At 46.4% G+C, this 26,527-nt stretch overlaps 1 protein-coding gene across 2 annotated transcripts in view; it reads right to left on the bottom strand.

The window, feature by feature from the left end:
* Positions 1–1,307: 1,307 nt before the first annotated feature.
* Casp7 (caspase 7) overlaps positions 1,308–26,527 on the bottom strand; it is a 39,719-nt gene continuing 14,499 nt past the window's right edge. For both annotated transcript variants that reach the window (XM_036193241.1, XM_036193318.1), the window contains exons 3-7: positions 11,221–11,357; positions 10,601–10,729; positions 7,374–7,549; positions 6,948–7,083; positions 1,308–2,811 (exon numbers count right to left, since the gene is read on the bottom strand). In XM_036193241.1, coding sequence (XP_036049134.1) covers positions 2,582–2,811; positions 6,948–7,083; positions 7,374–7,549; positions 10,601–10,729; positions 11,221–11,357 — 808 coding nt within the window. In that variant the 3' untranslated portion in view covers positions 1,308–2,581. The remainder of the gene's footprint in view (positions 2,812–6,947; positions 7,084–7,373; positions 7,550–10,600; positions 10,730–11,220; positions 11,358–26,527) is intronic.

Genomic DNA, 26,527 nt, shown 5'->3' with positions numbered 1-26,527 from the left:
TAATCCAAAGTATCTCAAATCTGAGACTTTCTGAGCACATGAAACCATTTCATTTTGGATGTTAGGTGCTCACAACTTGTAATACCCACTGTTTGCAACCTATATATACAGGGGTCATTTTTCTCTTGCTGTGATAAAATACCATGACCAAAAGCCACTCAAGGAAGAAAGGGTCCATTTTACCTTCTGGTTTGGATGGGGGAAAGTGAGCAAGCTACAGACCCCCAAAACTGGCTCCCTAGGGTATACTTCTTTTAGCAAGACTCTGCCTGCTAAAGGTTCCAGAACCTCCCCATCAGCACCAACCAGGTTTATTAAAAATAAACGAACTCTAGCTGTTTCAGAGACTGAAGAGGTGTTTCTGCAGTGAGAAGGGAAAAGTCTGTGCTAACAGGGGATGTGAAGAACGGACATTAAAGCCCAAAGCAGCCGCCAATTAATCGTCACTTGTGTGCATATGGAGAATTTCACACAGAAAGTGAAATAGAATCAAGACAGCCAATCAGATGCAGAGAATATGGATACAGAATAAGGTACAAGGAAGCAAACCTTGGTAGTTGTGGTATGTAACACAACATGGGGATTCAGGACTGTCTCCACTTGGGAGAGCACTGGCCCATTTCTCACTGTTATTTTGCATACTCATGAATACAACTACAGGTGCATAATTTCATTTTAGAAACAAGCTTGTGTTTTAATAATTTGTATAAAGAAGGTTTTGGTTCATTAAAATAAATAAATAAATGAAGCCAAGCACTTGGGGTCACTTTTTCCCCTTTGGCAGAACTGATAAAGTACCCTAGGCCAATAGGGCTTTTACCCCAAGTCCTACATGCTTGGGCATCTTGATTTCTACACTAGCCTACCATTGCTTACAACAGCCTGTGGATTCTGGTAGCCGGAGGGCAGACGCTTGAGTCATGGTCTCTACTTAAACTGGGACCATCTGGTGTAGTTTTGATGACAGGGACCAGGGGCGAGTCTAACAAACTGGTCTTAAATGATTTTCTTTGTGGGAAGTCTACTTTTATAACACTGATTTTTTTTCCCCAAATTAATAGGAGGTTGCCCTGTTTGGACCACTTTGCAGGTTAATTAATACTTTTTATAAAACATTTTGACCTCTAAGTGATTATATACTTACTGTGCTCTAGCTTCCAAATAAATAATGTTTGTACTTTGTATGGAGACCAGGTCAGCAGGGTCATTCTCATCCTGTTTCCTAATTCCTTCTTCTTTTTTTTTTATGTATTTTAATTTCTCACTGCCCTAAATAACTTCAAGAAGAAAGCAGCCTGGGACAGTTAGGAGTTACTAAAGCACATTTTAATCAATAAATAGGAACATTTGTTAACCACTTATTAGGTTGAAAAAAAAAAAGGGAATGCATAACAAATTCCAAAGAAAACACCTTGAAAAGAAAGTGCTAAGATCTTTGCCCTAAACTTCGTAGAATCAGAGGTAACAAAAAAATTATTCAGAAAAAAAAAATCTTGGAATAATCGAAAGAATTCCAGATGTATTTGAAATATAAAAACATTACTTGGCACATGAAGTGGAAACAGATTATTCTTTAGCACCTGTGTGGATGATCCGACAAACCAATGGACAAATGAACAAGAGACTTAGTTATATAAGTTCACATTATGGGCTAAGCTCACACCCCTCACTCCCCAGTTCAACAGGCCTTACTCTGCTCTGTACCGCAGGGCATCTCAGGGGCCTCACTAGCTGCTTTCAGGTACCTTGGACTGGTGAGGCGCGGGTGAAGGATGTGAGAACAGGCCTGGGGATGTCTTGGTGTCTGACTCAGCTCTGGCTTGGTTTCCATCTCAGACAGTGGCTTTGTCCTCGGCATGGCTCCGTTTACCACAACCCTCCATGGTCTTTGCTCCTAGGAGGCAGCGCTACCACAGTTCTTACTGATGGACAGGGAGCCAACTTCCTCTCATAGCCTCACAGTCATACATGAGGTAACAGATTCCTACTGCTTGGCTCTTTTTAATTACCTGCTTAAGTGAATTCCCTGTATTGACACTTCTCCATTAAAACACCTTAGAAGGGCTTGTTTTCTGGATTAGGTCCTGTATACTAGAATATTAACTGTTTTCTCACTTCCCTGGGAAGGCCTGCAAATGAATCTGTCCTAAGTCAATGAAAACAACCACTCTACACAACAGCTACCTTTTCTCAGCTGTATTTGTTTGTCAAGAACTGGAATCCTCTTTGCCTAGTTCAACTAGACTTAGACTTTCCATTAATGCCACCACCAATGAGTCTTGTTCAGGTCATTTTCATAGCATGCACTCAATGTGATGACCAGGTAAAAGAAATACAAACAGGAAATTAACCTTAAAAGGAAAGTATGAAGCCATCAATGAATAAAATTATTTAAAAAAAAAAAGTCTAGAAACCCAGAATATTAGACATTACCAGGAAACTTCCTTTCTGCTGAATCAATGTACTTCCCTTAAATTAAAATCTCTTTAACATTTCTAGATATTTTGAGAGCATCAAAATGATAAAAATAACAATTGGACTCATCAATGAGTGATTGCAGGTTCTCAGCTGGAAGGGTCGGTCACCGGCCAAAGTAGAGTTCTTTGGTGAGCATGGAGACCATACAAGGGATCTGCTTCTTCTCATTGAAGCGGGCATCTTCAGACTGGGACTCAAAGTGCCTGGCCACCCTGTCATTCACCCTGGTCAGGATCTGCATGATCTCCAGGTCTTTGCCATGCTCATTCAGGATGGAGCAGAGAGCCTGCACAAACCAGGAGCCTTTTCCTGGGTTCCTCCATGAGTAATAGCCTTCATCCAGAGATGGAAGGAGAGAGAGAGAGAGAGAGAGAGAGAATGAATGAATCTGTTAGCCAACCTGCTAGCTGTACCACCCACTGGGAAGAAAGGTCTCTCAGCACTGGGGGGCCTGGGTGTTTGGAGATTATCTCCCTCTCTTGTGTACCAAAGTCAGCGATGAGAAAGTTGTGTTGAGAGCAAACATCTCAGGTGTGAAACACTACATGAAGATGCTCAGAATGCTTTGGGTATTCCAGCCCAGAAACCAGTAACAGACGGTGTCGATAAAGGCCAGTGATGACAGATATTGCCAGAGGCTCTCCTGTGTCTGGGATCCCTGAGATACCCAACAGAGAGTGAGCTGTGTGGAGTCCCCGAAGGGAAGGTGAAGGACACTTTACATTTTTCATCACCTCACACCCTTTGGGAATGAGTACTACTTTCTAGTCCAAGCCCAGGGAACGTATAAGAGCCGCAGAGATTTCTGAGGTGTGCATTTACTGTCAGGAGACACAGAATGAGGGTAGAGTTTGTTGAAGAAACGCAGAGGCAAGTGCTTCTGGCTGCTTTAGGGGCAGAGGCAGGGGAGGCTCCTGATCTAGGACGGCAGACACTGTCAGGTAAGAAGTGTGTGTTTCATGGACCATACACGTCTCTGGAAAAGAAAGCTGACTCTTGTGGCTTTTCCAGGGCCCTGACCTAGACATCTTAAAAGGAACACCCTAGCAGACCTAGGTGCTGAGGAAAGAATACCTGACATGGAGGAGCAGGTCCCCAGGACCCAGGACCTCACAACAGCAGCTAGCTTAGTCACCTGAACAATGCAGAGGTGCACTGGACTCTTATCCCTGACTATGGCTCCCTCCTTCTGTGACTTCCTGCCATCTTTAACTCTAAGGGAATCTAAAATTGCCTCTTATAAATAGGAAAGCTGATGAGGAAGTCAGAAGATCAAGCTCCCCACAGCACCTAGCATGGCTGATGGAGAACTCACACCTGCATGTTCAAATGGTTACCTGGGAACCCCTAAAGGGTAGAGGTCAGAGAACACAGGCCTAGAGTCAGTTCATGCCCAGACTCACCAGCTCACCATGAAGAATGAGATCTACAACAACGTGATAACATGTGGCGTTTCATTCATTATCCTGGGATAGACATACTGATGAAAGGGTTGCCTTGGTTGTGATGTTAAAAAGTGTCCATGGTGTCGTCTGGTGTCTTAGTCTGAGGAGTGAAGCTACTGACCTGTGGCTCTTTCACTGGGGACAGGGAAGAGTGCATGCCTCTCAATGACAGCAAGGGCCAACGCAAAGCTGTGTTCATTTCACATGATTAGTTGTGTTGATGCTTCATCCTATCCTGACACCTGATCCAGGTCCAGTCAGATGAGAACTGGACCAGCATCTCTGTCATCCTAGTTACGGCATAAGGTTCAATCAGCAGGAGGCACACAGTAGGAAGCTATAGTCAAGTGTCCTTAGGATTCTTATCTGCAGTGAACACACTGGCAACTACCAGCCCAAGCCAGGAGCTGGGCAGTGCAGTCACAATACACTCATTTGTAGACAGGGTCTCATTCAATACAGTGGCCTGGTAAGGATGCATCTATCGTTTCCCTGAGCTTATGCTTGACTTCTGACCTCTAGGGGCTCCAAGGTAACCATTTCAAAGTACAGATGCCATCATCCTATGACTCTTTGACCTGAAACAGTTTCCTTTCCTTTCTTTATCAGGGCAAAGTTCAGACTGCTTGGCAGCACACACAGCCCACAACAGTCTCCTCTGTGTGCTGTTGCGGCTTGACCTTTTGGTGTACTGCCATGTGTCCCAGCCTCCAATATGATAGACAGCCTTCATGGAATCAAGTTAACAAGGTCAGAAGGGCGAGTCCCTGACCCAGAAGGATTAGTGTCTCTATGAGAAGATATGCTGGAGCACTTCCTCTTGCGTTTTCTCTGCCATGGGAGGAAGAAGGAAGGCCATTTGTGAAGCAGGAATAGAGTCCTCTTCTGAGACCAGTAGGTCATAAATAGATGTCTGTTGACCTAAGCCAGCTGACACATATATGAACCATCTAGTCTCCTGTCTAGCAAAGACACAGGCCCATTTGACCTAGAAGGGAGTGATAACTGAATTCTGGAGTCAGCTATGGCAGTACCATGCAGGAAAGCCTTCCTTATTGGCCCCTGCAGAGGAGTTTGCCCTCACCCCGACTTTGCTTTGAGCATATACAACTCCACATGATGTTTGCCAATCCTCGTACCGCCAACCTCCCAAGAGCAAGAAGACCAATGTATTTTCTATCTCATACAGTGCTGAAAAGTGTGATGTTTGCATCCTCACCAAACCCATCCGATCTATCTACTAGAGCTGGGATTTTTACTGATACACTGATACATTTATCATAACTAACACCATGCCTTTGCAAACTCCTACAGCTGGGGAATTCTCACTCAGTGAGGGTCTATGCCCAACAAAAAAAAGGTTTGTACTGATCAGACTCAGGCAAACACGGGGTTTGTTAAACTACAAGAAGCCACGCTCATTCCGGGCATTGTGTGGTACCTGCCTTGGCCACAGCATAAAGGATCCTGGTCTGTGACACAATACAGAGCATCTGGGTACCAAAATTTGACCCTGAACACATTTCTGAAGCTCACTCAAGTTTAATTAATTTTTCAACTGCAAAAGCAACACTGACTTTCTTCATTACCTACACAACTATTATAAGGATGACAGGGGAGATGGTTTTTAATGATTTAAAGTGACATAATTCTTTTATTTATTGATTGATTGATTGATTTTTTTGGTTTTTTGAGACACAGTTTCTCTGTGTGGTTTTGTGCCTTTCCTGGAACTCGCTTTGGAGCTGGCCTCGAACTCTGAGATCCGCCTGGCTCTGCCTCCCAACTGATGGGATTAAAGGCATGCGCCACCACCGCCCAGCTAAAATGACATAATTCTTATAATAACATAGCTACTTATATGTATAATTATTGCTTATTGTGAAAGTCTTGCAATTATTATTAATCCTAGTAAGTAACACAAATGGAGAGATTTCCACTTTCCTAGGGAGAGAAATGAATTCTGTGGTAGGCAGAATAATGGCCTTCAGAGATGGACACACCTAGCTCTGGAACCTGTGACTTTGTTACCCTACATGACAAAAAGGACTTTTCAGATGACATTAAAATGATAGACTTGAGACAGGAAATGGTCCTGGATTGGCCAGGCAGACCCAGTTCCAGAGAGTGGAGGAAGGATGAGGGGAAGAATGTGTATGTGGATATGGTGGAGAAGAGATGGAGAGAGAGGTAGGTAGGGGCAGAGGCCAGGGCAGAGAGCGCGGAGGTTTCTGGCTTTTGATGGGAGAAAGGCCCAAGGGATACAGGAGGTTCTAACATGCTAGGGAAAAGAGGAAACAGGTTCCCTCTGAGCTTCCAGCAGAGAAGCAGCCCTGCCCATTCACTTTGGGATTCTGACCTCTAGAACACCAAGAAGACACGTTTATGTGACTCAAGTCATTTTGTCTGTAGGAAAGTCTGGACATCTGTTATCCTAACTGATTGCACATGAGAAGTGCTTCAGAACATCTGTATAGGCTTGACTGGTTAAACAGCGTTTTCTTCTTTATGTGTGTGTTGTATGCATGTGTACATGTGTACCTGCTATGTGCGCGCCTGTGTGCAGGCACCTGTGTCCACGCTGGGTGTCTTCCTCTATTGATCTACACTTTATTTTTTGAGACAGATCTGTCACTGAATTCAGAGCTTCCCCACTTACCTAGAGTGGCAGGCCAGGGAGCCTCTCGGGTACTCCCTTGTCTACATACGCAGGGATGGGATTACAGGCACACATTGCTATGTCTGGCTTTTATATGGAAGCTGGGGATTCAGCCTTGGGTCCTTATGCTTGAACTGCAAGCAGCTTACCCAGAGCCACATTTCTAATAAGGAAATGTGACATCTGAAATGCTCCAAAATCCAAATTTTAGAGCAGGATATTGCCACTGTTTCAAATTTTGAAACGTTTTGAGTTAGGGGTGCTAAAACTGTAATTAATTACTGTAGGAGTCTAATCCAGCCCTCACACCTAATGCTGATGATGGAACATGGATTGGAAAGGTCAGCAGACAACGGACGGGGTACCTGGAACTGTGGAGTAAGCGAAGAGAAAGTCAGCTTCCACCGGGATCTTGTACCGGGGATTAGCATCAGTGTCAGTGTCGTTGATGGGCCCAGAGTCGGCCTGGACCCCATCATCGAGCTCAGTCCCTCGGCAAGCCTAAAGCATATCAAAGTAGAGATCACACATGGGCTGGGACCAGAACTGCTCATGCTGTTCCCTGCTGTGCCCCAGGAGCTCAGTGGCCAGCTGATGAAGAGATAAGCACCTGCTTTGAGTCAAATTACAAAGCAAAGCACAGCGATGCTGTCCAGAAAGGAAGAAAGTCCCTGTGCCAACCATTTCCAGGCAGAAAGCCCAGCCCCGATCTGCATACCCCACAGAAACACACCACCCCTGGCCCTAGGGCACCGCTCCCCGCTCCCAATCCCACTGGCTGTGCAAGGCACCTGAATGAAGAACAGTTTGGGTTTCTCCAACAGGGTTTTGCACCGATCCCCCCTGAAATGAGCCGTCAGATCCTTTATGGGTGTCACGCCATCTTTCCCGTAGATTAGATTCTCCTCTCCGTGGCTCAGCAGGATGCAGGCGAAGCAGGCTGAGTTGCTGTGGTCCTCCTGAGAGGCTGCAGGGAAGCAAGGTCAACACTGAAGGTTCAAGGGCCAGGGCTCCAGAGACAGCTGACAGTTTGGGGTCAGGGGAGAGCAGGCTATCCCCTTTTCAAAGGACCGGGCTGGGCCACCTCCCCAAAGAGACTGCAGACTGCTAGGGAGAATTCTGGAATTTCTCTCAGACACCCAGGCACCCAAACAGCGACTAAAGGACACTGAGGAACAGAGGAACATGGCAGTCCTATGGCTGATTCTGTGATGCCAGGGAGATTAGTTAACTTCCATTTTCTTGTCTGTCTATAAAAACGATGTTGTTAGGGTAGCTATTAAATGAGTTCCTATTTATTTATTTATTGGATACTGGGTCTCACTGTGTAGCCCTGGCTGGCCTGGAACTTGCTATGTAGACCAGGCTGGTCTTGAACTCAGCCTGCCTCTGCTTCCTGAGTGCTGGGATTAAAGGCCTACTCCACGAAACCCAGCTACAGTTACTATGTTTAAAGTGAGATACATAAGAAGCATCATGAAAGTATTAAAGAAAAGAGAACGTTAGGCCAAGCAGAATAAGCCAGTCATAAAACGGGCAAATGCTGTAGGATTTCACTCTGGTGAGATGCCCAAATAGAAAGGGGGGTGTCAGTGGCCGGGGGAGGGGTAACAGCGAGGGGTTAATAGATAGGCTGCTGTTGGGCAGCGGTGGCGCACACCTTTAATCCCAGCACTCAGGAGGCAGAGCCAGGCGGATCTCTGTGAGTTCGAGGCCAGCCTAATCTACAGAGTGAGATCCAGGACAGGCACCAAAACTACACAGAGAAACCCTGTCTTGAAAAACGGAAAAAAAAAAAAAAAAAGAAAGAAAAGAAAAAATAGATATGTTGCTTTAGTTATGGAAGATGAAAAAATTCTAAAAGTGACTGCTTAACTCCACTGAACTGCTCTCTTTAAATTGATTAAAAACAGTGACTTTGCATTAAACGTAACTTATCACAATAGAAAACAGAATATATATGGTAGTATTGTGTTCCCCAAAATATTGTGTACCCTAATAAACTTATCTGGGGTCAGAGACAGAACAGCCACAATATTAAACATAGAGGATAGGCAGTGGTAGCACACGCCTTTAATCCTAGCATTCCAGAGGCAGAAATCCATCTGTTCAAGGATACAGCCCAGCATGGTGACCACCTTAATCCAATCGCCTTTAATCCCAGGGAGTGATGGTAGAAAGCAGAAAGGTATATAAGGCTCGAGGACCAGGAACTAGAAACATTTGGTGGTTAAACTTTTAGTCTTTGGAGCAGCAGTTCATCTGAGATTCATTCTGGATGAGGACTGAGAGGCTTCCAGTCTGAGGAAACAGGATCATTTGAGGAGCTGGCGAGGTGAGGAAGCTGTGGCTTGTTCTGTTTCTCTGATCTTCCAGCATTCACCCCAATACCTGGCTCAGGTTTGATTTTATTAATAAGAACTTTTAAGATTCCTGCTACATATGTATCTAAGGACTCTAAGCCAGCAGGCCACAGAACCAGATGCAAATCCGAGTCTACTGTTGCGCTAGTCACAGTAGTCAAGGAACAGAACTAGCTCATAAACAGAAATCTGATAAGGAAAGCACGTCCACAAGTACAACCGTGTTTAGTGCAGCCATAAAGAAAACGGAAATCATGACACCTTCAGGGAAACAGACAGAACCAGACATCACTGCGTTAAGTGAAATTAGCTAGCCTCCAACACAAAGACCCTGCGCTGTCTCTGGTGTAGGGAACCTAGTTATAACAGTATGCAAACATGTACGTGTATGCTTAGATATGTGTGTATGTAGGTTATAAAACTAGACAGGGGATCATGAGAGGGGAACAGAGACGTTAATAGGGAAGGGCAATGGAATACACGGGATAAGAAGGCAGGAAGAGAGGGGCCGGGGACACTGGAATGGAGTAGGGGTAGCAAATGAGAACAAAGCATAATGACATAACATATGAAACCCATTATTTTGGACGCTAAACTAGAAAGTTAATAGAAAAAAAAAAAACAAACCACAGATGGCTGTCAATATGGGAATTAGGAAAGGAATCCCAGAGCATATGTAGCTGACTGGCTTGGCTTCAGTTTATCTATGGCCATGACACTAACAATCTACTAGCTAATACCGAATTAGCCATGGGGGGAAAAGATTTAAAATTTCAGGGATACTGCCTATGTGTTGGCATTAATCTAGGCACTTTAGGTGAATCATATTTATTTTTTAAGATTTATTTTATATTTAATTTTCTGTGTGTGTTTGTGTTTCTGTGTATGTGTGTGCACGCATACACACACACACACACTCAGCACATGAGTACAGGTGCCTGCAGAGGCCAGAAGAAGGCATCTGATTCTCTGGAGCTGGAGTCACAGGTGGTTCTGAGCCATTCAACATGGGTGCTGGGCCCTCTGCAAGAGCAGTATGCACTCTTAATCACTGAGATATCTCTCTGGCCCCAAGAAGTCAATTAAAAGGAAAGTACGAAAGGCTACATAAAATCTTTCTTTTTCTTTCTTTTTCAGGTACGTAGTTAGGACAAGAGGAGCCCTCTGCTGTCTGTAGATCCCTGTCTAATAACAGGCAGGATTCTAGTTTCAGATACTTGTCCCAAGTGTGACAGAACCTCCATGGCACCCTTAAAGGCATGTCCAACCCATGGCTTGTGGACAGCATGTGCTGCAGGACAGCTATGAACTTAGGCTCAATGCAAAGTGGGAAACTTACCTAAAACATTACGATTCTTCTAGGATTAATTTTGTAACTCTACATGGTCCATGAGAATGAACTCTGCAGATGCCAATGTCATGTCACAATGTTAAAAGACCTGGTATATTATAGTAACCTCATCTCTCCTGGAGATGGGCATAGCTCTTAAAGTCTGGTCTGGTCCCTAACTTACTCTCCAGTCTCTCTCTCACCCTTTCCAAAGTCCATCCACACAATTACAATGTGGAGAATCTACAGTCAACATTACAGACCCCAGATCCTGTTCCTCTTGACACCAGGGTAGGACAGACAAGGGCAGTTCATGCCCACTCACCTTGTCTAAGCAGATCTTGCATCTTTGCACATGAGCAGTCATTGTACACAACCACGTCGAAACCCAGGCTTCGGAAGCACTTGAAGAGGGCCTCCGCATCTTTGTCTGTCCCATTCCGGACATCCATACCTGTGGGGGTAAAGCAAGAGGTGGGGTGAGCAATGTCGAGGGCAGGTTCTGGTCAGAGCAGGGGCTGAGCTGTACTCCAGTACCGGTGCCTGGAGCAGAAAACACCTTCCAACGTTACAGCTTAAATGCACAAGTGAGACTAGAGGCATACTCAAGAGGAGGGACTCAACCTCCACACAGATGAGCTTCCTCATGGTAACCCGAAACCATACAGGTCTTGTGATGGCCAGTACTGGCTGCCAATGTCACATGATTTAGAATCACCCAATTAAACAGGCCATTTTATCACAGCCATAAGAAAAGAAACTAAGACAGGCTCCTCAATTCTCAGTCTCTTAGCTACAGCACACGGCCTTACACAGAAAATTCTCTGCACCTCTCCTGGACATGGAACACCACTGGTGGAGGGCTTAGGCGCTCTCTGATGAATGTCTGGTGTAACGTGGAAAATGTGAGAACATCAGGAGAGGCTGCCCAGCCCCAGCACCCACCTGTCACTTTGTCAAAGTTCTTGTTGTTTATGATGATACATTTCCCCATCTTCTCGAAGTCCATGTTATACAGGTACGTGGGCACTCGGTCCCGGGTGGTCTTGACTGGGCGTGTAGAGACATTTCTCTTCTTTTTCCTTGGGTTACAAAAAGCCAGTCAGAGGCCGCAGAAGCAGTCTGGGCAGCTGTGTGCTCAGGGAAGCCATGGAATTTGGGAAGAAAAGACCCATAGTGGACAGACAGCTATGTTTAACTGTCTTGTTTAAATGGAATAAGGCCCCAGGATAAATTTCAATGGATGTCAGAAAATGCAAATCATAGCCACAATGTGCCTCCCAGAGTGGCCGCAGTGTGAAAAATGGATGGTCATTTTTGGATCTGCCATGAATTTGCAGGGCTGGTGGGGACCTATCAGGGTGTCGACTGTGTACCAAATGTACACAAACCTCACAGCAGAACAACTGCCTGGAGTCAGGCAAAGGTTTACTGAAAGACAGGGCCACACTGTTCATCATGCCCCAGAAAGGAAATATCCCACAGTTCTGTTTACAGTAAGTGGCTGAACTGAGGAATATTCATGTCGCAGAGTAAATGAGAGACTGAATGAACCAAGACAGCATGAAGCACACGAACGGAAATCATAAACGGAAGGGAGCACAGAGCCAACACTCAAAGGACTGCATACAGACTTTGGCGCCTCATTCTAAGCTTCCGACACCAGAGGACCATAAAGACTAACCGATTTTCAAATCAAGAAACTGGATGCCAACCCGATGTGTGCACGTGTGCTCACCCGAGTGTGCCTGCAGATGCCGCCAACGTCAGGTGTCTTCCCTCTACTGCTTTCCACTTGGTTTTTTGTTTGTTTTTTTGAGATGGTGACAGCATGGACATCATGGGGGAGGGCAGAGGACCCAATGGGACCCGAGAGGAGGAAGAGGACCCACTGGGACCTGAGAGGAAGAAGAAGAGGACCCACTGGGACTCAAGAGATGGAGCCTTGCTGGTCTCCTCTCCAATGTGAGCTTCAGGGGGACAAGAGTTTCTTCTGATTGAGAATCACTGAATCCCCCCCACCTATAATGATGCCTGCCAGGTAATGTGCTGAGTAAATACTTCTTATACAGCTCTCCCCAAAGACAGCAGGGTCAAAGGATGGGTGAAAACCTAGCTGGTACTTGATAAATGTGACTTCAAGGTCAGTGTCCTGGAGTTTTCCTGGACTCTTTGCCACGGCAGTTTCTCAGCCATGTCCAAGTGTGTGGCGTTCAGATCTGTACTCACTGAACAATGGTGACCCTCAGATGGAAAGAAGCACAGACAGGCTTCTAGATAAAGCAACTGTGATGAGTTACCTGTTCTCAGAGAGGTCATCCATGGTTCTAGCCCCAAGACTGCCAAAGTGGTGTGCAGGTGACCTTTGGACAGAGTCCACTAGTTCTAGCTCCCAGGCCCCACAGCTGGATCAAGCTGGCTTGGGGAAAATGGAGGTGCAGAGGTTTGATCTTCTCGGTGGTAAACACAGCCCTTCTTATCACTTAGGGTTGTGAAAGTGCTTTGAAACCTACCAAGTTCAAAACAGACACAGCCTTCTTCTTGTTAGCACCTGTTACCTATGAGCCAAGAGCATTACAGATCAGTGCACATTCCCAAGGCCAAGTGCAAGTTCAAGTTCAGATCTGAAACGGCCTCCTGGTGTGTGCTTTCTCCACACAGTGGCCTCTCTGAGCAAACACTGCCTTTGATGTTGAAATCCAGGACAGGACTCACACATCTCTCAAGCTACTTCTGGGGAAGCTGGTGCATAATCCATGACCTTTCTTAAACCAGGTCTCCAAACTCAGTTAACCTCTCAACAAAGGCAACTCTGGGACTGGCTTTCTCTAGCATTTTCTGTGACTCCTTGGAAAAGACCAGAATGGGAAGAGAATGAGAGGAAGCTCAAGGAGGAGCTTCATCTCAAGCTTACTTTAGAGCACAATTCCCGCAACCCTTTGCTGAGTGAAGGCCATCCAAGGACTGGGGCAGTGGCAAGGTGCCCACAGGCTGGAGAACACACTTCATTCAGGACAACCCTTGAATAGGCACACTTCTATTTCTGTCTTCTGTGGTAAGAATTCCTATGTTGAGGGGCTAGTGAGATGGTTCAGCAGATGAAAGATGACCTGAGTTGGATCCCTGGACTCCACACAGTGGGAAGGAAAAACTAACTCCAGCAAGCTGTCCTCTGATCTCCACGTGTAGGCCACAGCATGTGCATGCATGAGTACATGTGTGCATGCATGCACAGGTGCCCCCCCCTACATTAAATGAAATGTAAAATCCCCAACAATCTCTAGGATGGCAGCCATGTCCCAAACACGTTGTGGCTCTTATATTCTAGCTGTCATTAGTTCAATCCCATTATGAGCAAAACAAAACCAGGAAACATCTTTTTATAAGAGAAAAGGGTCGGAGAGAAGGGGAAATCAAGGCCTCTGCTTCTGTAAGAATAGAACCTGGAATGTTACCTCATTATTTAAAAAGTAGTTATGAATTTATTTGATTAAAAAAAAAAGGGAACACGACTGGGGAATAAAGACACACATATGGTAAAGACAATAAAGCATGGTCACAAAAAGTACCTAAAAACTGAATTGCAAATAATGTACAGTTCTTATCCCTGGTAAATAAGCCCAAATCTCTTCCTCTTGCTAATCTGGGTCAGTCACTATTAATGGTTCCTTGTAACTCAAATAGCTTTCAAGCTGTTCAAGCCAGGTCTGCCCAGGCCACAGATGTATACTAGAGGTGATTATCCACTCAATTCCATCAAATTTACCTTCCTAAGAAGAGCCAGCGCTGGGCATGCAAATTCTGGAATTAGCTTGCAGCACAGAGCAGGGAAATAAGGAGAAGGAGGAAGTGACTATAGGGAAGGCATCAGGAATGAGCCAGCAAAAGACGGGAGGGACATCCAGGGTTCGCCACGCACAGTGATGTCTCCATGAACGAGCGAGCGGGACAGTCACCTGCCATCTAACAGCTCTGCAGTTTGGGGCACCCTTTTCTCTGGGGATAGCTGCCATATCAGTACAAATTAACTGCTCAGCCTATCCCCCTGACCATTTAGTGACAGCCGCAGGGTCAGTCTCTCACAAGTGGTTATTAAAAGGACAATTTTCAGTGGTCATGATTCAACGTGTGGCCTGAGAAGCAAGAAGACAGGCTGGCCAAGAGAGGGCAGAGCAAAGGCAGAGGGAAGATGAGCCAGGGTGAGGATGGGGAGGTGTTGCAGGATATTCATTTGCACTGTAGACGTGTCTCTGCCTAAGGCGCCTTCTGATTGGTTTAATCAAAAGCTGAATGACCAATAGCTAGGCATGAGAAAATAGGCAGAACTTCAGGCCAGAGAGAGAACTCTGGGAAGAAGAAACATGGATTTCGCCAGCTGAATTGGAGCAAGTTGGACATGCCACATACTGAGGTAAGGTAAAAGCCATGTGGCAGAACATAGATTCATAGAAGCTGGTTAATTTGAGTTACAAGAGCTAGTTGGGGACAAGGCTATGCTATAGGCCAAGCTGATCAAGATAATTCAATAAGAAAGCTTGCTACATCTGGCACCCAGTGTCCTGCATATAAATCCACATAAGGCCTGAAAAAGCAAAGGTTCCCAAGTTCCCAGTATGCTTGGTGCTTGTGGTGCACAGAGACACTGCTCTTTAAAGAGGTCCTGCTACCTACCAAGCACTTGAATGGGGTTTATGAGCAGCAGGCGGTGGGAGACTAGGTAGAAACTCCCACAGCAGTGTGAACCCAGGAACCCCAGGCCAGCACAGCAGGTATGAGGCTCCACTCTCACCAACCTGAAGGGGGCGGAGCCAGCACCAGGCCATGTGCTAAGTGGAGCCACAGAGCCACGCAGTAGAGGGCCTAGCCACAGCTTAGCAGTTTAAGGTTTGGCTCATGGAGTCAGAGAAGGCTGTATGTAGATGTACAAAAATGTGCTTAGATGTTGAAGAAAAAAAGAAAATGGATATAGACAGTCCTAGAATAAATAGTTTGAAAGTAATGAAGTAAAGCCTTTAAAGAGAAAGGAATATAAAAAGAAAAAGCCACATAAAGATGAGAAATACACAGGTGTTTTGTCCACTTTAAATTTCTCAAATGCTAACGAACAAAAGACAACAGCTGCTGAGAGACCCTGGATTATGGAAAGTGCTGAATTAAACCCACCTATGTATTTTTAAAATGTCCCAACTTCAGAATGAAAGTCAGAAAATGTGTTGCACTGGGGGAGAAGTTTTTCTTTTGTTTCCATGGGAAACAAAAGGTTATGGATTTCTTCAAAATTAGTAAAGAGCAGATCAGGGGAGACATTCAGAAAATCTTGGCTATAGACATGAAGGAAAAAAAACAAGAACAATCACAGGACAGGTGACGTGTAAGCTGATCCCTTGACATAGGAACAGCTCTGAGACTGGATGAAACATGATAAATCTTGTTGGCTACAGATTGCTCATGACTTATTATTACATGCCATCCTTTCATATGGCATGGATAGAGGTTTGGTTATATAGTGCAAACAGGCTTGCCTTTTATCTGCTCAAATATAGAACAACAAAAAAAAATCTTTAGCTGACTTGTGTACACTGCACATTCCATACTTGTGTTAATGCAGATTATATATATATATATATTTATTTTCCTTTTTATTGAGACAAAAAGGGGGAAATGTGGGACACTCTTTTTGTACACTGTGAAGATATGTCTTTGCTAAAGTACTTTCTGATTGGTTTAATAAAGAGATGAATGGCCAAAGCTAGGCAGGAGAGGATAGGTGGGATTTCTGGGGAGAGAGAGGAAGAGGAGGAGGAATCTAGGCACATAGATTTGGCCAGCAGACTTGGAGTAAGTGGGATGTGTTACACTGAGAAAAGGTAAAAGTCATGTGACAGAACATAGATTAACAGAGACAGGTTAATTTAAGTTATAAGAGCTAGTTGGGAAAAAGCCCAAGCTAAGGCCAAGCTTTTATAATTAATATTAAGTCTCCGTGTTGTTACTTGCAGGCTGGCGATCCTGATGAGAAAGTACTACTAGTGGGTGACATATAAGCCCAAGACTCCTACAGCTTCAGTGTTCCCCTAAAATAATGACGGGGGCTGTAGAGATGCTCAGTGGTTAAGGGTACTTGCTGTTCTAGAGGACCCAACTTTGGTTCCCAAGACCTAAGTCAGGTGGCTCACAATCCATCTGTACCTTCCATTCCAGGGAATCTGATGCCCTCTTCTGGACTACACATGTATAATCACACAGACATACATACATACACATAAATAAAAACAAACAAAAATTTAAAAGATGAATCGGGTCTCAACGTGTAGCATGAAACTCCATTCCAAGTTTCCCAAAGGCCCCTGTGGTTTTATTTCTGCCTTCTGGTCCTGTTCAGTGTTCTCATTCATATGCTCAGGCCTTCAGTGACAGCTCACGAGGCTCTCAGAGCACAGCAAGAGCCACAAGAGCCACAGTGGGCCATGCCTTGTCCAGCTGCCTACCTTCCTCTGCACACACCACTCCTAGCATTGGCCGCTGGCTCAGGCAGGACCCTGAAGGCCTGAGACATGCCATCTCCCAATCTGATGCATTGTTACTTACCTCCTTACTGGCCACTAGGGTCTAGACATGCTCTCCTTCTCTCTTCTTCCAAGTGAGTTTTAAACAACTAATAACAAACCAAAGATAAATCCATGTCTGTCCCTGCCCAGAGCACTGGGTTCCTGTATCTGGGAAAGATGCTAACATCCTGGCCATCAGCACATATATGGCTGAGACACATCCCACCTCATTTTTTCTTTCTCCTAATCACCCCAATCTACAAAACCATGAACTTGTCCAGTCTGTGACTACCACAGGCTCTTGCCATCATTCTTCCCTCTGCCTGTCATCTCATGGTGCCAGAGATCCTTCATGTCCCTAGGGCCACCAACCCCTCTTCTACCCACCATTCTGGATCTTGTCTCTGTTTTAATGTGTCCCTGGCATATGACCTGACCTCAATTACAGAGCCACCATCTGTCCTGCTAGAGGGCAAACACATCTCTCTCTGTCTCTGTCTCTCTGTCTCTCTCTGTGTCTGTCTGTCTGTCTTTTTCCCTCTCTCCTTCCCTCCCTCCCTCCCTCCCACCCCCACCCACCTCTCCCTCTTTGGATTCATGGTCTTCATATGTTGCCTAGGCTGGTTCTGAACGTCTGGGTTCATCGCAGTACCTGGCTGAGGGTAAATATTTGAAGGCAGGACTCAGACTAATTGCCTGGTGCCTCTAGCTTGATTGGGTAAGCACCCTGTTCACCTGTCAGCCAGCTGGGCACTTCAGGTGAGCTGAGGGAGGGGCACTGGAAGCCTCCCACCACAAGGTCACATGTCTGAAGGGAACTGACTTCAGCAAAGGGGATGTTTCAGGAGTTCTGGTGAGCCAGAGACAGCTGTTTCTCTTGGGTCTTTCCTCTGTGTTTAGAATTTCAAGCTACCTGGAAAAGTTTTCAGACCTTTCATGTTTCCCTCCCAACTCTTTCTCTATTCCCATCTATTTTGAACCTTTGGGGCAGGAGGTCATTAAGGGCTTCCAAGCAGGCAAAAATATCTTCACTTGGTACCGTGCTCACATGCAGCCAGCAGGGCAGGCATGTGTCCATTGGTTCAGCCTCACCTATGCATGCATGTATGCTTGTGCAGCACACATGTGGAGTGCCTATGGAGGCCACAGAGGGAATCGGATCCCCAGAATTAGTTACAGATGGCTGTGAGCTGCCATGTGGGCACTAGGACTAGAACCCAGATCCTCTGAAAAGCAGCCAGTTCTCTTAACTGCTGAGCCAGCCCCAGAGGGAGAACCTTAAATCACAAGCAACCCTTCTGCAAAGAATGAAGATGCTCCCATGTGGACCAGTACTAGTAAGAGGCACAAAGAGCCACATGCTCCCTTGAAAGGAGGACGAGAGGGGAAGAAAGTATTTTTAGATTGGTTTGTTCATATCTGCAAAAGATTCTTGAAGATGGTATTACAGAGACATCCATAGATTCTGGGGTTAGACTGATGACTTGAGTCTCTGCTTTACCATGGAGGTGTGTAATCATGGGCGCAAGCTGCTCCTCTCCCCTCTGCTCCAATCCTTCCCTTTGTAAAGTGGAAGAAAACAGCTTCTAGCTGAGAGTCTGCAGACCAGTTAATATCCACACAAGTGTGTTATGTGGTTAGAAATGTCACGATCATTTTTAGTGTTACGGTGATTTATCACTAAAAGTGTCTAGCTATGTTGTGGCATCAAGAGAAGACACTGTTTCCATGCTCCTGGTGGCCACCCACACTCTCAGGTAGGGCAGAACACCAGCATGCTGCTCTGTATGATTACCTACCTACATGGCCTCCAGCATTCAGCCCCATTCCTCCGCTATCAAGGCCTCCTGGGAGGTGCCTCTCAGCAGCCACATGGATGAAGTTCACAAGTGAAGTCCCCAGCGCTGACAGCAAACTGAACATTAGGTCACTTTTCTATTACAGTCAAAAGAGACCCAGGACACGCCACTGCTGATGTCATCTCACAGTCCTCCTGGTATTTAATATACCATCCCTAGTCTTAGTGGCTAAAAAGGAGCCACCTGCTACTGCACATCAGCAGCTGTAGCCAAGCAGATCACTGGACAGGCAGGTGTCATTGGACTCTGGAGACTGTGCTAATTAATTAGCTCCCCACAGGAGGCAGCAGGTCCCCAGCAGAGACAGGGAAGAAATAAGAAGCTTTGAAAGATCCATATTAGGGACACCCTCAGCTGGCCATCACCCCTTAGTGACAGGGCTGTCTGAATATGGCTGTATTCCTTGTCCCAAGTTCCTACAGGTTTTCTGTATAAGGAGCTAGAACACGAGGGCTGCAGTTACAAGGGCCCCACAGAGTCCCAAAGTCGGTCAAGGGACAAGAGTCTCTCTGAATCTGACAAAGGGTAGAGACAGCACAGAAACAAGTCCAGGTACTTCTCTTATGAGCAAATGCATGACTATCTCTATAGCCTCTGGATTCACAGTCAATCAGCAGTCACTGTTCCATTAGGTCTGAGAGACAAAGACACAGCATAAAACTGGCCATGGGCTTTCCTTTGTATATGGAAGGGTGGGCATGTGCTGGCATTCACCCAGGCATGATCTTATGGAAGTTACAGGTCTATGTCTGGTGGCTTCCTTCACTGCATTCCACCTGTGTGTGTGTGTGTGTGTGTGTGTGTGTGTGTGTGTGTGTGTGTGTGTGTGTGTGTGTGTGTGTGTGTGAGAGAGAGAGAGAGAGAGAGAGAGAGAGAGAGAGAGAGACCGAGACCAGGTCTTCCATTGAACCTGGAGCTTGCCCAAGGGATATCTGCCTACTTCCACCCCCTAGTGCTGTGGTTACTAACACAACCAATGTCCCTAGATTTTTATCTTATTATTTATTTATTAATTATTTATTTTGTTTTTCAAGACAGGGTTTTTCTGTGTAGCTATCCTGCACTCACTCTGTAGACCAGGCTGGCCTCAAACTCAGAGATCTGCCTGCCTCTGCTTCCCACGTGCTGATATTAAAAGCATGCACCACCACTGCCCAGCTTCTGCTATGGTGGTGACCACAAGGCAACTTTATTTATTAACATACAAATAAAATCACATTTCAGTACAAATAAAATATCACCACAAGTTTCTAAGCCAGCTTTTATCTCTTCCCATTCTATGACCATCACACACACCCTCTCCACCCCTTCCTCTCTCTCTCTTTGTCTCTCTCTCTCTGTCTCTCTGTCTCTCTCTCTCTCTCTCACACACACACACACACACACACACACACACACACACACACAAACACACCCTCTCCACCTCTTCCTTTCCCTTTGTTAATTTTCTGCTGATAAAGCTAACCTTATCTTTGCCCCTTTGACATGCAGAAGACCTTCCCCCAGGAACACAGAATTCTTGTTTGGAGGCTGTCATACTTAAGAGCAAAATCCAGGATAAAACAGACTAGTGAATTAAAAGTTCTAAATCCTCTTAAAAGCTTGAGTGTTCCACAATTGGCTGCAGATTAAAAAAAAATAAATCTGGCCACTAAATCACTGTACTTAGGGCCAGACAATTGAGATCACAACAGACAATGTCCTGGTGGAGTGACTTACAAAGTGTGCTAAAGGATGTGCTTGGAAGAACAATCACACTGGACACACACACACACACACACACACACACACACACACACACAGAAGGACAGATGGACAGAGCTGCCTAACAAGACTTCATCTTGGTGCTGGCTTCCCCACTGACATAGCCAAGTACTACTTTCTTCTTAGCCCAGATAGCCGCAGGACCCTTCCAGGAACAGATAACACCAGTACTGATTACCAGGAAGGGACAGGATTAGCCTGGCTTCTCAAGCAGAAAGCCATTTCTTGAAGCCTCAGATTTCAGTGTGAGGATTGCTCAGTCATCTTCACAACTTAAAAGAAGAAGAAGAAGACTACAAAAACCTGCAGGTTATTTCTGTAAAGGGACAGCGTGAAGAAGCTCCAGCAACGGTTACCAGACAACATCATGGGATCCAAAGAGTATTTGCCTACTTGACAGGGAACTGGAAAGCTCAGTGCACAACGGACTCTGACAATCCACTCTGGGTGCCAGTATCATTTTCCCCACCACTGGAGAGGATAAATACAGGTTTTATCCTCTTACAGATCCCCTGAGCTGCTCAGAATGTGAATTATGCCTTTCTACATTTGGAAGGGAATATAAGCACACAAACCCATGCCTATTTATTTTCTAAAGTGCCTCCCTGAATAGGATTCCCAGTAGCCCAGTCCTGCAGACATTCCTGGGCACACAGTAAACACAGCACCAGGCACTCAGCTCCCTGCTGCTGTTGTATTTGGAACCAGGGCTCTGGCTTTTGTAGCCACTTTGTCTAAATATTTTGGGGATGATTCATTCATGGTTTGAACATTCCAACAGAGGGCATCCCCACAGTCTTTTCCACAACACAGTAGAGGCAGGCCAGGGTGCTGAAAGGGGGGAGCAGAGAGGTACCTGGTATCCCCGTCAGGAAGCAGTCCCTTCTGTAGCAAGAGCACGCTTCCCCCGGAGACCACCGGGAATGAGTTGCCTTCTTCTCGGTAGTAGTAAAAACTCAACATGCTTGGAGCTCAGCTGGCGCCAGGAGGCTGGCACAGGCAAAGCCCTGAAGGCCTGGGACTGAATCAGCAGTGGCTCGCCCGCTGGAGTTTTCCACAGGACATTCAAGCTGGGGCTGGGAAGGTCACACTGGCCTCTGGCTTCCCTGCTGACAGGCAGAAAATGACCAGCCTCCACACTGAGGCCCCCATCCCATCCCAGCAACAACTCCCTATGAACTGAGTGAGAAGTACTGGATCCAAAGGGGAAGAAAGGGGTATGTGTTGGGGGGACTCAGACTTCCACAAACATGCAGCCAGCAGACCATCTTCAATGATGGCTGAGCAAAGGGCTGAGTGTCAACAGAATACAGCATGGCACAGCTCTGTGAAAAGACTAAGCACGTATGCCTGCCCAAGCATGTTCACACACACCACAGCCTGTCCACCCCAGTGCCAGTCTACAACAGGCTGCGAACAACACAATCTGTAAAACTGAATACGTTTGTAAATGTGCAAAAATAGGAAGTGAGCTCTGGGGGAAACCCACAGTCCAGGCTCATGCGGTTGGCACTTCCTTCCAAAGGTAGTCAGGGGAGGATAAGAAGTAACAGACACTTCTAGGGGTTTACAAAGGCCTTTCATTTTCAGGGGAGGCAGGCTGCCAGGGATCTCGGACAAAGGAATGGTCCAGAAGCCATCATGTATCCCAGTCTCAACCGTCCAAATGCAACTGGGAAAATGCAGACAGGGAAGACCCAGAGGCACAGCTCCTCCAGAGCTTGGCAAACAGTGACAGGGAAGCTGGTGAGGGGTGGTGGCCACACTGTCCCTGTGGCAACCTACCATCCTCAGCTGTGAACAAGACAATCAGCTCTTTACAACTTTCTCTCACTTTGCAAAATACAGACCCAAGGTAGCAACGTGAGTTTCCAAGAGCGAAAAGGGAAGACATCCCTTTTCTCCAAATGTTAGCCTCCACATGTCTCCTTCCTTTCTAAAAAGGATGGGAAGACAGACCGCTGACAATCAAAATTATCAAAAGACTTAAGGAAAAGTCATTCAAGGAAAGAAATAAACGCGCAGGATTCTCTTCATATAGCATAGGTCAGTGGGGTGAAGACAGTAAGGTGGGCAGAGGATGGCGGGAGGGCTCCCCATCACCAGCTCGTTCTGAGTTCTCCTCTCCTCTCCTCTCCTACCCTCCCCTCTCCCTCCTCCTCCTCTCCTTCTCCTCCTCTCCTTCTCCTTCCTCCTCCTCCTCCTCCTCCTCCTTCTTCTCTCTCTCTCTCTCTCTCTCTCTCTCTCTCTCTCTCTCTCTGTCAGTTCTCTCCTTCCACCACGCAGGGTTCTGGGCATCCGACTTCAGCCCTCTGGCTTGGCAGGAAATGTCTTTCTCTGCAGGAGCTGTAACTCCAGCCCCTCCAGCCCTGACCTCTGAATCTATGCGTCTCACCTCCTGTTGGGCAACATGCACACCAGGACCCTTGCTAGACAGACAGACACGGGTGAGTGTGGGGTTCAATCATGTAGCAGAGGAGACGGGTGTCCTTTCTCTGAAGTTTCTATCTTGCATGGATGTGTTTTGTCCCTGCCCAAACACACACTTGACCATATACGTTATTAACAGGTGGAGGGACTTTCGAGATGTGACAATGTAGTTCTCTAGGGCCTGGGAATTCTTATGCAGCACAATGTCCTTACATAGGCTGGGTGATGCCGGCGTTCTGTTACAGTAGAGGAAAACAGACAATTTGAAACCTGACTATTTACTTCCCTTTTCCCATTTCCTTTATATTTTTCTCCCATGGATGAACAGGAACCTAAAATACCTGGGCGAGTGCCACATGTACAGGAGCAATGGCCCACACTCTCTGGCCTCCTGGAGGGCCACTGCCAGCTCCACTGCAGCAGCTGCCCCCACCACCCCTTAGCTGAACTGACAGAAAGAGAGCGGCGAGTGCCAACAATTCATTTGCTGCTCCTCTTGGGTGAAAGGAAAAGCTGTGCCGTGGGTGGACTTTCCTGGCTGAACTGCTCTATGCCGGCAGTTGTGGGTGGCACTTGACGTATGGCTGGTGGCACTGTACTCCAGGTTAGACCTGTGTCTTCACTGTGGTCCTGCTGGGTGACAGTGAGTAATAATACTTGATCTCGCTGATCTTGCTTTCCTTGTTCACAGAAATGAGTTTGACAAAGCACCCCATTAGGGGCTTCCTTAGTGTCTACTATTTCTTCCTCACCAAGGACATTCGGGAACTTAAGGAGCTGAGCTGTCTTATCACATTCTCAATCCAGCGGGTAGGAAGAAACGGAGGCTGAAGTGACCGTATGCTTTCCACAGTCCCTCAGTTGGTAAGTGGAGACCAGACCAGGATCTGAACACAGGAGACCCTACTGAACCTCCGCTGGCATTTACACGAGACCTTTGAGCTGCCAATTCAGCATCAAATCTTCATGGCTTTAAACAAAACTGGGAAGCAGGCACCCATGAAAACTAAATGCTAGGGACACAATTTAATGTTCCTATCTCAGTCTTGGCCTCTGGGTCTACGGGTGTCATGCTTTCACGGGAAGACTTTCCAGCTTGATTGAGCATTCTTTGGAACCAGGAGGGGGGGGAGGGTGTAATTTGGTGTCTTCTTTCTTGTCTATTAATTCCCAAGTATCATTCCCTCTGAACATCCCTCCTTCTCTCCTGAGTGAAAGGCAGCCACCTGATCTTTCTTATAATTACACAAGCAACACATTTTAAAATAGAGAGCTGTTTATATATAACACACTAGTGGAGAAACCCAAACTACAGGCTGGGAAAAGGAATTATAACCAAGTGGCATTTATTAAACACTCCCCAGGAGACGGAGGCTGGAAAAGCCATGTGACTGGAGCCAGCAGAAGGGGGAGGGGTATCAGATTCTGAGGCAGTCTTTGCGCCTCTTCCACAAGGGGCTGCATTGGCACCGGGACCCTCAGCAGGACCTGTGAAGACCCGGGGAACTGACGAACTGACGTGGTGTGTTCAGTCTGCTCACTACTTTGCTGTGTCTTCTTGAACTCTGCCTCGTGTGGACCTCGTGCAAGCTCTGCAGGTGACGTGTTAGAATACAATGTTTTCCAGGGGTGGGCAGGCTGCTCTAAGGTCTGGACCTCCAATGAGTTTTCGGTACTCATGCCATCGACACCATCCCAAGCTTATCTGGTGGCTTCCACAGGCAGACCCTGTCACTTGCATGGCCTGACCTTTTCCATCTTGCCTGCCCTCCAGCGCCCCCTGGTGATCCCTTGAAAACTAAAATTCCAGTTCCTCTGGCCTTCCCCAGGCTCTTGCAGCTCCTAGCCTACAACTCAGCAATTAGATTTTACTTTCTGTGGGTATGCCCAAGCATTTCAGAAAAACTTAACTCATGGCCAGACCAGAGACTACATGGTTCACACAGACAGCAGCTGACCGGCTCTAGCCACTCAAGAGTCACTGCTGCATCCAGAGAGGGCTCCCTTCACAACCCTATGGTCCATATTTAATGTAGATGGTCATACTGACTTCTTCTTTAAAAGCCATACTTAACAAGTCTTAAAGCCATCCTCTGTATTTTTCTTTTTGTGCTTTTCTATGCTTCATAAATGCTTTTCAATAATCAGAAATGTAGAAAAACGTTCTAATGTATAAACTTGAAGTTAAGGACAGTTCAGATTATTCAGAACCAGTAACACAGAAATCGATAAAACAATGCGGTTCTGCCATCTAGTGGCCACAATGCAAAAAACCAAAAGGATGTGAAAGCCTTAACCCTGGGGCCAAAGTCCCATCCAGACATTTGGGGGAAAGGAAGTTTCTCCCCTCAACCCTGACCCTGCGAATCTTTACAGCCTTCCAGGGAAGGTGAGTGGGTAATTTGGTTCTTTTTTTTTTTTTTCCTCGAGACAGGGTTTCTCTGTGTAGCTTTGCACCTTTCCTGGATCTCGCTTTGTAGACCAGGCTGGCCTCAAACTCACAGAGATCCACCTGGCTCTGCCTTCCCAATGCTGGGATTAAAGGCGTGCACCACCACTGCCCGACTGTAATTTGGTTCTTAATCAGGGACAGTTGTGGGGTGATACTGCCTCCTGCTACTGCCCTACCTGATGATAAGCAGCTGAGATGAGGGATGACCTAGTTCATGATGAGCACCTGAGATTAGGGATGCATGGGGAGAGAAGGCCCTTGCCCTGTGTGGCAAGAGATATCCTGTGGGGCCAACCACACTTCCCAGGGCACCCACACTTCCAGTGATGATGGGCCACCAAGTTCCCTGATACTGCTGACAGAGAAGGTAGGAAGGAATCCTTGCACCTCCAGGCTATGCAGGGTAGGGCAACCTCCATCACCCAGGCACATAGAGGTCTCCACAGTTACATTTTAGTAGGAAAGATTCAGGTTAAAGTGAAAGGCGTAAGGAGACCAGTGAATACTAGACACTCTGCTTCAGATCACTCCATCATCCATCCATCATCCATCCATCCTTGCTGGCTTGAATGGGAACACTCCCCCATAGTCTCAGATGTTTGAACACTTGGTCCCCAGTTGGTGGAACTGTTTGGGAACGATTAGGAAGTGTGGTCTTGTTGGAGGTGTGTCATCGCGGGTGGTGAGGTTCAAAAGTCCATGCCATTCCCAGTTAGGGCTGTTTTTGCTTCATGGTTGTTATTTGAACATGTAAGCTCTCAACTACTGCTCCAGCACCATGCCTGCCTGCTGTCATGTTCCCAGGCATGATGGTCATGGACTCTACTACACTCTGGAACTGTATGTCCCAAAAAACTCTTTCTTCTCTGTGAATTGCCTTGGTCATGGTTTCTCTTCAAAGCAATAGAAAAGTCACTAAGGCACTATGTATCTATCATCTATATATCTATCATCAGTCTTTCTATACCTTTTACCTACCATCATCAATCACTGATCCTCCCCCTCTCCTCCCCCCCCCCCCCCCCCCCCTTTCTGTGGTCCAGATGCCACTTTCCTCACATTGTTCTTGTCTTATGTCCCTATCTTCTACTTGGTCACAAAAGCTCTGTCGAGTTTCACCTAACAGGCATTCTTGAGTTTGGCTCCCCTGCCACACCTGCCCCATTTCCCCTCCATCTACCAGGTATGTCCAACCTTCT

The sequence above is a fragment of the Onychomys torridus genome, chromosome 1 (genome assembly GCF_903995425.1).
Source record: "Onychomys torridus chromosome 1, mOncTor1.1, whole genome shotgun sequence".
NCBI lineage: Eukaryota > Metazoa > Chordata > Mammalia > Rodentia > Cricetidae > Onychomys > Onychomys torridus.
Note: the sequence above shows the minus strand (reverse complement) of the source record. Positions and strands in the feature narration are given on the sequence as shown.